Source organism: Pleurodeles waltl, chromosome 5 (genome assembly GCF_031143425.1).
Source record: "Pleurodeles waltl isolate 20211129_DDA chromosome 5, aPleWal1.hap1.20221129, whole genome shotgun sequence".
NCBI classification, from domain to species: domain Eukaryota; kingdom Metazoa; phylum Chordata; class Amphibia; order Caudata; family Salamandridae; genus Pleurodeles; species Pleurodeles waltl.
In genome coordinates, this window is record NC_090444.1 from 970,329,186 (window position 1) to 970,343,314 (window position 14,129).

The 14,129-nt window shown below is 41.1% G+C and overlaps 1 protein-coding gene across 3 annotated transcripts in view; it reads left to right on the top strand.

Annotated features, from left to right (window-relative positions):
• Positions 1–8,082, top strand: part of MORN2 (MORN repeat containing 2) — a 98,555-nt gene extending 90,473 nt beyond the window's left edge. Inside the window, exon 5 of one of the 3 annotated variants that reach the window (XM_069235107.1) lies at positions 7,445–8,079. In XM_069235107.1, the coding sequence (XP_069091208.1) occupies positions 7,445–7,547 (103 nt within the window). In that variant the 3' untranslated portion in view covers positions 7,548–8,079. Of the gene's footprint in view, positions 1–7,444 lie in introns of all 3 variants that reach the window. The other 2 variants (XM_069235109.1, XM_069235110.1) reach the window with 2 other exon arrangements.
• The last annotated feature ends 6,047 nt before the right edge of the window (positions 8,083–14,129 follow it).

Here is a 14,129-nt window from a genome sequence, read left to right on the forward strand (position 1 = left end):
GATGGCATATTGGGTCGATGAATGGATGGAATGGGGAAAGATTGAATGATGAATGAAATAATAACTGGATGACAAAAAGTAAATGTGAAATAGTGGATATCTGGCTACTCCCTTGCCTTATGGCATACAGCGTGTCAAAAGGTTTTTCCTTATTGAGTGAATACCCCTTGCAAACTGTAAGGTCCCAAGCTTTAGCACAGCCACCCTCATCACGTTTTCAAGGCTTTGCTTCATCAAAGAAGGATCATGCACAAGCATTTTGTGAAAGTGAGATCTTTTTTATGCTATTTGACGATAATTGTCAACCCACACAAAATACCCTTCATCAGAGCTCTTCAGTTGGCTCACAAGCGCAGGCTGCAGAGTAAAATGCATAGCCCAACATGCAGCTCAGGATTGTTTCCTTTTCATCTCTCTTAGGAGTAACCAATGCTCGCCAAAAATAATCTGCTAACTCTATTAACATTTTAAAGATACAGGAGATTTTACCCTTAAGAGAGGGCCCCAGACTCTCCTGCAGGACATCTCCAGGTTCTTCCCAGCCCCTACTAGGTTACTTAGGTTTTGTAGAATATTACACGCTTTTGTGGAGACGACTCAGATAATTGTCAAGAGGAAACAATGTGGTGGTAAAGAGAGCGAGAACATAGTATGTTCAGGAATTGGAGCAACCCCGACATTGTCCTTTACTACTGCTTGTAATGATAGTGAAGACTTAGAAATGTGTGTACCTATATATATATATATATATATATATATATATATATATATATATATATATATATAAACACTGAATGCGGCGTGCTCTCCAGCTCGCCGGGGGTGCCAGATTAAATGCGCGCCCCCGCGTCTATTATTTTCACTCTCCTCCAGGGTTCCAACAAAGGATACAGCACTCCACAGTTACTTAAATCAGTTTATTGACTCGCAAAGGAACGCGTTTCCGCGTCAACCGCCTTTGTCAATCTTGCAGTCGCCATTTTGAAATCACTTTATATACCTCGAACTCGTCCTCATAATTCAAATTACTTTTACATCTCAATTAATTTTTACCATGGTAACCACCTTTCACAATCGCCACTACATTCTAAACAAATCACCATCTTATTTTATATTTACAAATGTGTACAATCACACTTATCGATCTTTACCAAGTATACATAACGATGTCAAGAAATTACACAGTACAATGGCTACGTCACCATATTGAATTTTCTTTACTATATCACATGATTAACTTTGTGATTCAAATTTAATGTAAATTTCATTCAGTTTAAACTCTGATGACCAACCTATAACTACTGTTGCTCTCTTCATTGCAGATTTATAAATATACTCGATTGCTCTCATGTAACTTTATCAAGAGCAAAAAAGCTACCACAAATAAAATAAAATAAGTCAGTGCAAACATAAATTCTAAATCTAATTAACCAATCAGAAGATGTAAGTGATCATAAATATAACATATCATAATAATCCAACATCAAACCATTGTTGTTCTGATGTGTATATATCCATTATTAGATTTTAATTAAGATGTGAAGAAATGGACAAATTGAAGTATTTTAGAAAGTGAGCAAATCTCTACAATCAAATCCCCTGTCCCTTAAAGCCTGTCTCCCATCCGCATCTGGCTAGGTTAGTTGACAGCTCCCTTGCACATTTCACTCAGACAAACCCCAAACACAGGATGCTCAGTCACACCTGCACACATCTGCATACAGAATGGGTCTTCCTGGGCTGGAAGGGTGGAGGGCCTGACACTTTCATGTCAAAGGACAGTGGCCTGCCCTCACACAATGGACTGCCAAAACCCCAACTGGGACCCTGGCAGACAGGATTGTACTGAAAGGGGACCTTGTGCACTTCTAAGCCACTCTTTGAAGTCTCCCACACTTCAAAGGCACATTTGGGTATATAAACTGGGTCCCTGACACTACCAACTGGGACACTTCTTGACAAGATAACTCCTGGGTCTGTGGTTGTCTGGGTGAAATGCACAAGGGGCTGTCACCCAGCCCAGCCTAGATGTGGATTAGAGATAGGCTGTAAGCACAGACGGATTTTCAGTGCAGAGATATGCTCACTTTCTAAAAGTGGCATTTCTAAAATAGTAATATAAAATCCAAACTCACCAATAAGCAGGATTTTTTGGCCATACTAAATATGACCTGGTTACCCCTTCCTGATCAGAATCTACCACCCAAACACTATATGAGGGTAGCCCTAATGCTATCCTATGAAAGGAGCAGGTCTCACAGTAGTGGAAAATGAATTTAGACATTTTCCCATATCGGGACATATAAAACACACATGTAATTGTCCTGCCCTTAGCCTACGTAGCACCCTGCTCTACGGGTTGGATAGGGTCTGCATTAGAGGTGACTTATATGTAGAAAAAGGGGAGTTTAAGGCTTGGCTGATAGTATTTGAACCATACTGTAGTAAATATATATGCAAACCTCTCATTGATTGGTTCAGGGTCATATTTTGGGAATAGGACAGAAGTGTTCCATTTTCCTTTTCTTCTTTAGATAGCGGTCCTCGTATTTGACTAATTTGCATTGGTTCTTCCACTGCTACTCCTTCTCCTACTCTCATATGATCATTTTTTACTTGATTGAATCTCAGAGGGGGGGACCGATAATCTCTCCTCTTTTCTGCTTTCCGTTCAGTTAACTGATGGTCAATTTGTTATACGAGATCAATTAGTTCTGAAATTTCAGTGGGTTGATTTGGAACTTGTGCCAATGCATCCTTCAATTCATCTTTTAACCCACAATAGAATATTGCAGCCCTTTTTGACTTTGGCCAGTTGGTTTCCACTATGAGTTTATTAAAATGAGCTACATAAGCTACTAAATCTTTATTTCCCTGCTTTATTTCCAAAAGCTCATTATCTATGGCCTGAGCTGCAGTTCAACGATCAAATATTCTTAAAACCCTTATTTTAAATTTTAAAAATGATATAGAACTGGATCATTTCTGGAAGCAATTGACAATATAAATGTCACCTTGGATTGGTCTACGGAAAAAATAATGGGTCTACATATAAAATGCAATGAGCATTGAGTTAAAAAAAAATTGCGCTTTATTTGGATCTCCACCAAAACGCTCAGGCTGTGCCAGGGGGATTATGGGAGAAAAAGCATGAATTACTTGAGTAGATATACCTGTGAACTGTGAAGTACTAGGGGTCTGTGAAAACGCTGAGTCACTAGACTTAGACGTGTTTCCTAACTCATTTTTTATTCTTTGTTTTATCTGTACTGTCTCTTCTATGGTATTGTTTAACTGTTTCTGCAACCCTTCCAAGATGTTAGCTAATGCCTTTACATCAATTCCTTTGGCCATTCTGCTCAGGAGGTAATCTAACTTCCCAGTAATAATAGGGAGGGCACTTCAATCTGTCAGAGTACCTTGATTCGATTCCTTTAGGAGCGAAAGATAAATCCTCAGTCCCAACCCAGACTACTCGCAACAAAATAGATTCTCCGTTTTGAGCACCCTGGAGGTGGAAAGGAGAGTGGGATTTAGAGAGACTGCCTCAGAGATGGTGTTTCTTCAAATACTCAGTCTGCCACTCACTTCTTGTCTTATCTGGATAACAGCACCTGCAAGATCACAATTACAATTACTAGGGACTCACTGTTTAACTACATCATCCTTTAACATTTACTAATGATTAATTTCACTGACAATCATATCACACTCTCTAACCCTGGAGTCCCTGAGGAATTTGCCTCTCTCTTTCTCTGTTACTGTTGGATATTGAATTAATAGGAATTAATAGTAAATGAGTTTCTTAGAAGTTGTTCTCTGTTTTATATGAAGATTAGTTTGCTTCTCAGCCTTCGTACTGATAATAATTTTGAGTTTGTTTGTCTGCATGCTCTTAAATAATTTTAATTAGTTGCTATATATATATGTATATATATATCAACTAATTAGAACTATATATATAGCAACTAATTAAAATTATATATATATATAAGAGTCACATATGGTAGTTTAATGCGTGAAATTGTACTTCCTGTTGTCTGTCTTATATTAACCTTTTCTGTTAATAATAATCTGTATTCTTCTTTAAAATCGTTGTGTTAACATTCTTCAGTAACTTTTTTGAACTTTGGTTGTTTTGATTATTGATACGAGATTATCAAATTGGATGTCGATAATATCTTTATATTCTTTGAATGTTCATAAGAGTCAATTCCAGCCGGCAGACACTTTTATATGCTGCGATAACCTTCTGTCACTGTATTTGCTTCTAAACAATTAAATATTATCTGTGGTTGACTCGAATAGTCTGTGAAATGCATGCGAAGCCAAGTTTGCCTCAAAAAACGTTTACCTTACAACAAGCGCTCTCTCAATACATCTGGATTCCTGTCAGGTCACAGTTGAAGTGCAAGGCTGTCTAGCGGCGCACACGTATTATAGCAACAAAACTGAGAGCAACACTAGAACTACAACTTAACATCTGAACTTCTCGTCGGCCATCTTGGATTCCTTTCTTCTGCATTCTCTTTGCAACGTGTGTAGCACGACTCGGCAAACTTTCTTTCAATAGGGACATTGCTTTTTCCACAGTGGATACTTCTTTACCAGCACTCCTATTGCTTTTCCTTTACGTTTTGCTGTTATTACATGCCAAGTTTGAGGGTTCTTGACAGATGCACATCCGAACTGGAACGATGCAGCCTGACTTCCTAAGTGAAGATTCAATGCTGCGCCTGCCGCGCAACAGAAAATTCAGCGCATCGCATACCGGATCGATGCAATGCCTGTGACTTCGCTCCAGATGCCCAGGATTTCCACGCATCGTCCCTGGGCATCAAAGAGAAACCTGCATCATAGTGAAGACTCAAGACTGGGCGCCGGAAATGAACACTAAACCCCTTGCAGCATGGAAAGAAACAAAGCATTCTCTGTGCCGCGCCGGAATCCCGACTAGAGAGCCCCTTTCTAACACTAAACAACTTGCAAGAAAACTGAACTCATTACATCTCACACTCTGGATTTAATATTCATTATCGAAACAAAGGTTTCCCCCTCTTCTCCACTGTCATTTTTGACCCTATTGGCAGATAGCTGTTTTCAACCTCATAAAGATAGGCTTCACAAAAATGGATCTAGCATTGCTGTTACCATACACAATAATAGGTTGATTTGCACAACAGGAGACTCCCATTCCTTTTCCTGCTCCCACCGTCTTTGAGTAATCAGCAGACTGAACCACAACATCTGCTTTCTTTCATATCATTTGCCATCCCAAGAGCATAATACTACCTTCTTTGAAAACATGAACTATCTCATTACATCCATGACGTTTCCCAGTGCAGTGAGTGTTCCCCTTCGAGACATCACTGTCCCTAGGAACATCAGCAAAACCCTATCTACTTCTAAGCTAAAAAGAAACTTACCTCCTTGATCCTCTTTCTCAACTAGCCTCCATACAGACTGACTACAATGGTAACACCCTGGATATTAAATTTTCACCTCCAAATCTCATAATTCTTGGTAAGCGTTCAAACTTAATTGAAAAGACTGCGATGCATTGTCATTCTACTTTACCCTACTGAGCCTTCAGAATAAAGGGAATATCCAATTTAAATTATGCAAGGATCCCACTAAAAGCATGTCCATGCATTGACTATGTCGTAAATGTACAGCCTTATAAAAATATCTAATCATCCCACTCAAAACCTCACTAATCACAGCAACCATGCCACCAGTAATTCCATCAATAAGCTTACTCCTGTCACTTAAAGATTTACCCTGAAGAAGCCTTCCCCTTATTTCAGAATTGGGGTATAAATATTTGAGAGCCGCTAATTTCAAAAGAATGGGGTTTCTCGCTAGATGGATGACATATTATAATCCCCAGAGATTGCACCGGATGAATGTAGCAATTCACGATCAGTGCTTTTGTTCCAAACAAGATGGTGCAGGAGACTGGGGCAATATTTTCTCCGCTTGCCCAGTTCTGCATGAATTCTGACTAAATGTGTTTCAGAAACTTACAGATATTAAGCAAATATGTATAACGTTTGAGCCTTTGCTTACTTTGTTTGGCTATTCAAATGTTATCTGTGGGACAGTCAAAAGTGTACAATGCTTACTATTTGCATGCTCCGCTATTTCTCATAGCTTGATACTTCACAGGTGGCGAATGGAGGAGGTGGCAGTGGTTGGCCAAGATGCTAAGAACTAAAACGTTTGAGAAGGTCTATACCAATAAGTGGGACGGCTAGCCAACTTCCGTAAAGTGTGGGGGCTTTTTGAGGTTGATCTAGATAGTCCTAAATAGTAAGCCCATGTGATAGATGATACCTAATAGTCTGTCTATGCCCCATTCTCGATATTGGCAGGGCAGGTATGAACCCCTGGGTCACGAGGAGACCCAAAGATACGCCTTGTATTTAAGTATATAACTGAAGCACTCTTGCACTTTAGTCATAGGTACTCTGACAGTAGTATACTGTTTAGCACTTAGTACTTTTCTGGAAAGCGTTTCTCACTGCTGGTAATAAGGTTCTGAGGGATATGTAAAATCTGATATGAATATGTACGTGATATTCTATCTATATCAACTAGGATTATTGTGTCGGTTCTTCTTTTGCTTTTACTCTAACATTTGCACATTCTTTTGCATTTAGCATTTATTAGACAGCACTTTATGCTACAAATCTGAAGTTCTAAGTGATATTTTTTAACAAATTTCTTGACGATTATGTATGCAATGCTAAAATTGTATCGATTATGGGCTGGTGTTCTCCTGAATTCATAATTATCTGCTGCCCAATAAAACGTTTTTGAAAAAAAAAAAGAAGCCTTCCCCTCCAGGTACATCAAATAACTTAACACCAGCAGGAAAACAATTAGAAAACAGCTAGAGACAGTCTGGGGAAAATATAAAACCTCTGAAAAGAGTAATCCACATAGGCATGGTTCACCTTATCCTAAGCCAATTATGTCAAAAAGGTTAGTGTGACGTTGAACCACTTGAGCACTCTCCAGACTATTAAACACTGCATCAGTCTAACTCAGAAAATCAGGAACATTTGGGTTCCTCAACCTGGTTCAATGGTTGTTGATTAACATCCGATTCAAATTCAGAACAAAAGAATCAGTTTGGAAACAGCTCATATGTTTATTGTCAGCTGAAATTCCTTGGTTTTGTTTGATCTTCTAGGACTTAGTCTATCTAGCATGAGCTCTGCCTATGGCAGTTAAGGTGGAAGGCATGTTTCACTTGTGGAGAGTCAGGCGTCACACTTTCTACTTTTCCGTTTTTGTGAGATTAATGTTGGCATATATAAAGGTTATTACATTTATTATTACTGTAAAAAAGATATGCTGCACTGGATAGTAAGCATTTCATTTTAGAAGACCTCAAACTACTAATGTTAATAGACAGTATGTCTCTTTATTTTTGCAGATTGGAAGGAGAGGGGGACTTTGTTGATGCCCAGGGGCTTGAATGGAGAGGCACGTTCCATAAGAGAGCGGCTCCGGGGCTGAAATTGAAGCTTGCTATGTAGCTCTCCATTAACACCAAAAAAAAGGCTCAATTGTAGACTTTTGCCTTGAAATGTGAACCGAAGCTCGTTAGGCATTTGACAATAGTATTGAAACCCAACCTTGAAAACTACGCATCAGGCAACAGAACTGGAGCTGGAGCTTGAAATGCAGACACTGAAAATTACAAATAAAATTGAGGCGTGGAACACGAACAATGTGCATTGAAATGTAGACATCCCACGAGGAAGTTGCCTTTCACTAAAGAAAATGGTTTGTGATAGACTCACTATTACTAGAATTGGGGTCACTGTTTTACAATGTGGTCTTTGGTGATCATGAATTCCAAATGATAGTTGGGTTAACACAGTAATACCATTGTGTTGTGTAGTTTGTTGTCTATGCTTTCATTCCACTGTTGCCTAAACATTTGTATTCCTAATCTTGAATAATGACTTGTTTTATTGTGAAATATGCTGATAATACAAAATTGTGAAAGAACATGACACGAGAAAAAATAAAAATATATAAGAACTAAGGTGAACATGTGCAAATCATGCATGATTTAAACATAAAGGGGGTCATTCTGACCCTGGCGGCCGGTGACCGCCAGGGTCACCGACCACGGGAGCACCGCCAACAGGCTGGCGGTGCTCCCAAGGGCATTCTGACCGCGGCGGTTCAGCCGCGGCCAGAAAGGGTAAACCGGCGGTCTCCCGCCGGTTTACCACTGCCCTACAGAATCCTCCATGGCGGCGGAGCGCGCTCCGCCGCCATGGGGATTCTGACACCCCCTACCGCCATCCTGTTCCTGGCGGGTCTCCCGCCAGGAACAGGATGGCGGTAGGGGGTGCCGCGGGGCCCCTGGGGGCCCCTGCAGTGCCCATGCCAATGGCATGGGCACTGCAGGGGCCCCCGTAAGAGGGCCCCACAAAGTATTTCAGTGTCTGCAATGCAGACACTGAAATACGCGACGGGTGCCACTGCACCCGTCGCACCCCTGCAACTCCGCCGGCTCCATTCGGAGCCGGCATCCTCGTTGCAGGGGCATTTCCGCTGGGCCGGCGGGCGCTCTTTTGGAGCGGAAATGTAAGAATGGCCGCCGCGGTGCGGTCATTTGTCGGCGGGACTTTGGCCTCCGCCGCCCGCCAAAGTCGGAATCAGGCCCAAAGTCTAGCTTTACACGTTATGTGTTTAAAAGTACTAGTGTGGTCTTGGCCAATTGCAGTGTTGGCTGAGATTCTTTTTGTGTCATATAAGAGAATTTCTTCAAAACTGGGAACAGAAGGAATGCACTGAGTTCAAAAACCTGTTTAGTTTATTTGGGTTAGTTGGTTTTGCCATTCCTCGGAAGCCAGAGGCATGTTAATCATTACGGAAAACAATTTAATCTATTTCCTGTTCCCAAACTTGCGCTAAATTTCTTATACCTTTATTACCAATTTGTATTTTATGTCACTGTTTTTTACTTTTAAGTGTGGTTCATAAACCTTTTAATGTCTGAAATATTTCAGAATTTTTCCAAGTGGAAAACATGTTGGTGGAAGTGTGGCCTCTTTGTGTTCATTCAAATGATTATCATTATCAGTTCTAACATTCAATAATTTTTCCTCAGAACATTACTTAAAATTTGAAATGCACACCATGATAACCTGAGTTAAGAAGTATAAAAGAGAGATGAATACTAATGGTGCACTCACTAGCACTGGGCTTGAACACTGGCTAGCTGGAGTGTATTCTAGCTTTAGAGTGGTAACTGCCTTTTATCCTAAGAGGTCTGCTCAATGTTGCTTCTTTTGGACTTGATTTCATCGTTTTGTCTTCAGTTGCTGGCCCTGAAATACGGGTAACCAAGTAAGGGAGTTCCATTTTCTGTTGATCTTCACTCTTTTAAGCTTTCTAAATGAGGGGTGTGATCTTGAATGGTGTTCTCTGATCTACTGAGAGCCATTGAGGTTATTTAAAAGTTGATGTTACATGATCACTAATCCTCTGTTTTAACTTTTTTTTTAAGTGTTCTATTTCCATTTCATACATGTTATTCACAGGTATCAAAACTATAAAATCCTCTGCAGGTATAGAATATCCTCAATACGTATCACTTAACCAAGTCTGAAAGAGTCCTCAAGAAGGCGAAGAAAGCAAATCCTAATAGAATGTTCTACAACATATGGAGGCAAAGACCGAACATCAGACAACATATTTTGAGAATATCAGTCTGTTGACTCAGGCCATCATGTCAAGGGGCGGGAAAGGAAGATAATTGACTTATAATTATCAGTCTGCTATGTCCTCCTCTTGTTTCTTGTCCTTTCTATATCTTCTGTACTGTGTACCTCAGCCTCCGGCCTTTTTTAAACATTGTTTAACCAAGAATTTCTCACAGGTGTCCCTTGTGCCATACAGGTCATTGTTATGTGCGTCTTGGACAGAATGAAGGAAAATGATAAAAGTCTATTTTTCCTCATGTGTTTCTTAGGTTTGATACTTATTCTCAACATCTACGTCTTGGGGCTGTCCTGTGCAGCTGTATTGAGGTAGCTACATTTGTGTTTATACCCAAACTCCTTCTTGTCACCTAGTAAAAACGGCTGTCTGTTCTCTCAAAATAATAACTTATTGTCAGAAAGTGGAGCTGAGCAGCCAAATAGCAGCTGTCCATGTTGGGCAGCCCCAAAACAGCTCAAGCCTCTGCAACTCATCAGGTTAAACACAATCAGGATGTATGGTTGTGTATTCTTCGGTGTTTTGGACATCTGTTTGTGGATCAGTTTTGAGGACACTATTATAGAGGTCTAGATAGGACAAAACCACTTTTTTGGGATTTCCACTAGATGGTTTTCAGGTTGAGTCGGAAGATCTACAGAGGATCATTAGTTTGTGTTGTTTTGCAGTGGTCGAGAGTTTTAGTTCAACCAGGGTACCAGAAGCCATATTATGGAAAGTGCCCCAGGGGCACTTTGGTATTAAAGAAAAAGCCACAGACGCTTGTGCTGGCCATTCTGTAATACAAATGACGCTGGGGCACATATAGCACCAGCGCTATCACCAGAGGGCTGTGACCCCATGCAAATGATGGAATCCCTTTGCCTGGGGGCAGAGAGGTAAAGAAGCTATCATGAGGCGCACTGACAGTTCACCCCCTGATGGCAGACCTCTGGAGGGGAAAAAGGGGCTCTGTGGACCCCCCAACACCCCTTTGCAGGTGGGTGCAGTCCCTCACTGCACCCGCCTGCGAGGGGATCTGTAATCCCTCTTAAAGGTGGAGGCGGTTTGCCACCTGCCCAGTGAAACACAGAACAGCCGATCCGTTTTTCACTTGAATGCACTGCCCCCATGGCAGCACAAGTTTGTGGTTGTCCTGGAAGCAGCGCTTTCAGCATAATTTGGTGCATGCTCCTTTGTTTGTGCCGGGCGCAAACAAGGAGAATGCACTTCATTCTATAATAATTCTATAATACAGCTCCTTATTGTTTTTTTCACTTTATCTGATTGTAAAAGGACCTTTTATGTGTTTAGCGCATTCAATATAATATGGTGCATGCTCCTTTGTTTGTGCCGGGCGCAAACAAGGAGAATGCACTGCATTTTATAATAATTCTATAATACGGCCCCTAATTGTTTTTTTCACTTTATCTGATTGTAAAAGGACCTTTCATGTGTTTAGGTGTATTGAGTTTCCTGATGTATCTGCCAGGATCACTGATTTATACTAATTGTAGCCTGGATAGGTCTCCTTCATCCAAGATTGATTATGTTTCCGACTTTCATTATTGTTTCTGTCTTTCTCTAGGTTGCTTTGCCACTGGAAATTCAGCTGGATGTTATCCCTGTACATTTGGATATATTAACTTACAGTTACCTCTGCCAAGCGTCTCTTGTATATATTGAAAGGCAACATTGATAATGATGGGATTTGGAGTGCCACAGAACTAATTTTTGATGACATGGATCTCCAAATGGTCATTAGCGATTTTTGTATTCCACTGGCACATGCTGCACATGAATCCAGAAGGCTCAGGCCAGCTGTTGTGCTGTTATCTATTCAGGCATAAAATATCTCTGTGGTCACGGTAAAAGGGATCTTCATGTCGTTGGTGGGCCGTAAACCTGATTGTTGGTTGTGGAAAGGGAACTGGACTTCCAAGAAGTTTTGGGTCTCGCTGGTGTTTAGTAGGTTGGAATAGAGCTGGTAAATACAACGTTCTCTCAAATCAGCATTGGGTTCATTAGTTGTGGAGCTATGACTGAAGATATGTGGAACCTACAGCTTCTAGCTAATCTGTGATATTTGTTGCAAATGTAGTGATGTTGTCGCCCACAAAGTATGCTGATATAGGCACCTGAGTGGTTGAATGCTTTAATTTTCAAGTGTGAACATCAATGCACACCGCATACACAACGAAACAATGTATAATTCTAATCTAAATAGTCATGCTAGTAATATGATTTACCATCATACATCTTCACTTTTCATAAAATATTGTATTTAATTACAGTGTGTAGGAAGGGAACGGATTTGAGCAGCTTGAGGAAGCTTAACAAGAAACAAAACAGAAACCAATGGAAACAGGCTCAAGGTGGGGAGATAGGCCAATGATAAGCAAGGAGACCCAGGATGAGAGAGGCACCTTTGTAATGTAGGAAATTACCAAAGTTAACAGAAGGCTTTTAATGACATAAAAAGTGAGGAGATAGCAATTTGTTTGAATGATGTATGGCTGAAATGTACATAATTTGGACTAAGCATAATTGTAGGTATAAAATAAAGGCAGATTTAGATGATGATTCCAAGGTTTGCTGTGTAAGTAATTATATATTTGTTGAACGAATTCAGTGGCGAACACAATATGAACTCTGCAAATTTTGTTTAGCACCCAACTTTGCATGAGGGGGAACATTTTGACCCCAACAGATTTTTGCAGCAAAGGTTTCCTGCAAACTCCTTTTTATGAGCAAATTGTCTATTACGTTTTAAATCTAGCATTTATCTATATAGAGAAGGTATTGAGTTTTGTCCCTTTAGCTTCTGCTTTTTATACATTATATTTGTAAAACATCATCAACTTTGTGAGGTGCAGATACTTTGCAACCTTTTTTTAAAACTTAATGAAGTTTAGCTAGGCAAAGCTTTATGATTTTGTTAACTACTGTTTCATATGCAAAGTTAACAAATCAGTTGACTCTCAACTTCACATCGTGTTTTTTCTAAAGTAAGAAGATAGGAATATTGAAAAAGTAGTGGTCCTTTGCGATAGCAATAAATATTCTTGTGGCAACTTAGGGGCACAACAGTGCACTAGTGTTTCCGTGCTGCCATATGTCCTGACATAAGGAGCACGGGTTTCTGTGATACGTGGAACAGACTAACTGAGGCTGCTGAGGAGCTCTGTCTCCTGCTTTCCCCAGTTCCTCAGAATGTTAAACAGAGCTCTAGGTGGCAGTGAGTAAAAAAATCCTTCTGCCAACTAACACCTGAAGCCATAAGACTTACTTTCCATGGTGGCCTGGGCATACAAATGCAGGAACTCAGAAGCCATAGCATTTCCTCAGCTGACTTGGGGAACTTTATCCACCTTCTTGAATGGCAAAAATTCACTACTTTGAAGACATGGGTATGGAGGTAGGAGGCACCAAGTGTCGTGCCAAGGAGGAGGGTGGGTCTTGTCTGTGTTGAGCTTCAGGCAGTTCGTCTTTATCTACTCGGCAACTCTCATCATGCAGTTGCGGAAGTTGGTCTTAGTGGTGGAGGGGTCTTCTGACAGCGAGAGGATCAGCTAGGTGTCATCTGATGATGTGGAGGCCACAGGTTCTGATGATGTCAGCCAGGGGTGTTGTGTAGGTGTGTTGAACATTGTGGGGATGAGGGATGAACCTTGAAGGATGCTGCATATGATGCTGTTGGGTTCTGAATTGAAGGGTGGTAGGGGTATTCTCTAGGTTTGCCCTGTGAGGAAGGATGCAATCCATTTTAGGGGATCTCCCTGGGCCCCGACATGGTTCAGTCTCTTGATAAGTGTGTGGTGGAATACGGTATCAAACGTTGCTAAGAGGTCGCGGGCGTTAGGGCTGCTATTTTGCCCCGGTCTACAAGGGTTCAGACCGATCAGAGCGGTCTCAGTGCTGTGGTTGGCACGGAAACTGGATTGGAAGGCATCCAGCAGTTAGTATCTCTCCAGGTGTTCGGTAAGTTGGCGGTTGATGGCCTTTAGGAGGACTTTGGGGGGGGAAGAGGAGCAAAGAGATGGGGCAGTAGTTCTTGAGTTCCCTGGTGTTGGTGGAGGGTTTCATAAGAAGGGGTCTGAGTTCTTAGTTTTTCCATCCATCAGGGAAAGTGACCATGGTGATGGATAAGTTGAGAATGGATGTGAGTTTGCAGCTTATCTTCTTGCTCCTGAGGTTAAAGAAGTGGTCGGGCAGGGGTCCATGCGTGGTCCCGAGTGGATGTAGTTCATGATGACTGTGGTGCTCTGTGTGGTGAGCTGTTCCCATGCAGTGAGTGGGTGGTTGTGGGTAGCATCCATTTGTGTGAGGAGGTTGTAGAGGCTGGTGGGTTGGGTTTCAAAGCTACTGTAAATGGAGAATATCTTGTTATAGAAATAGTC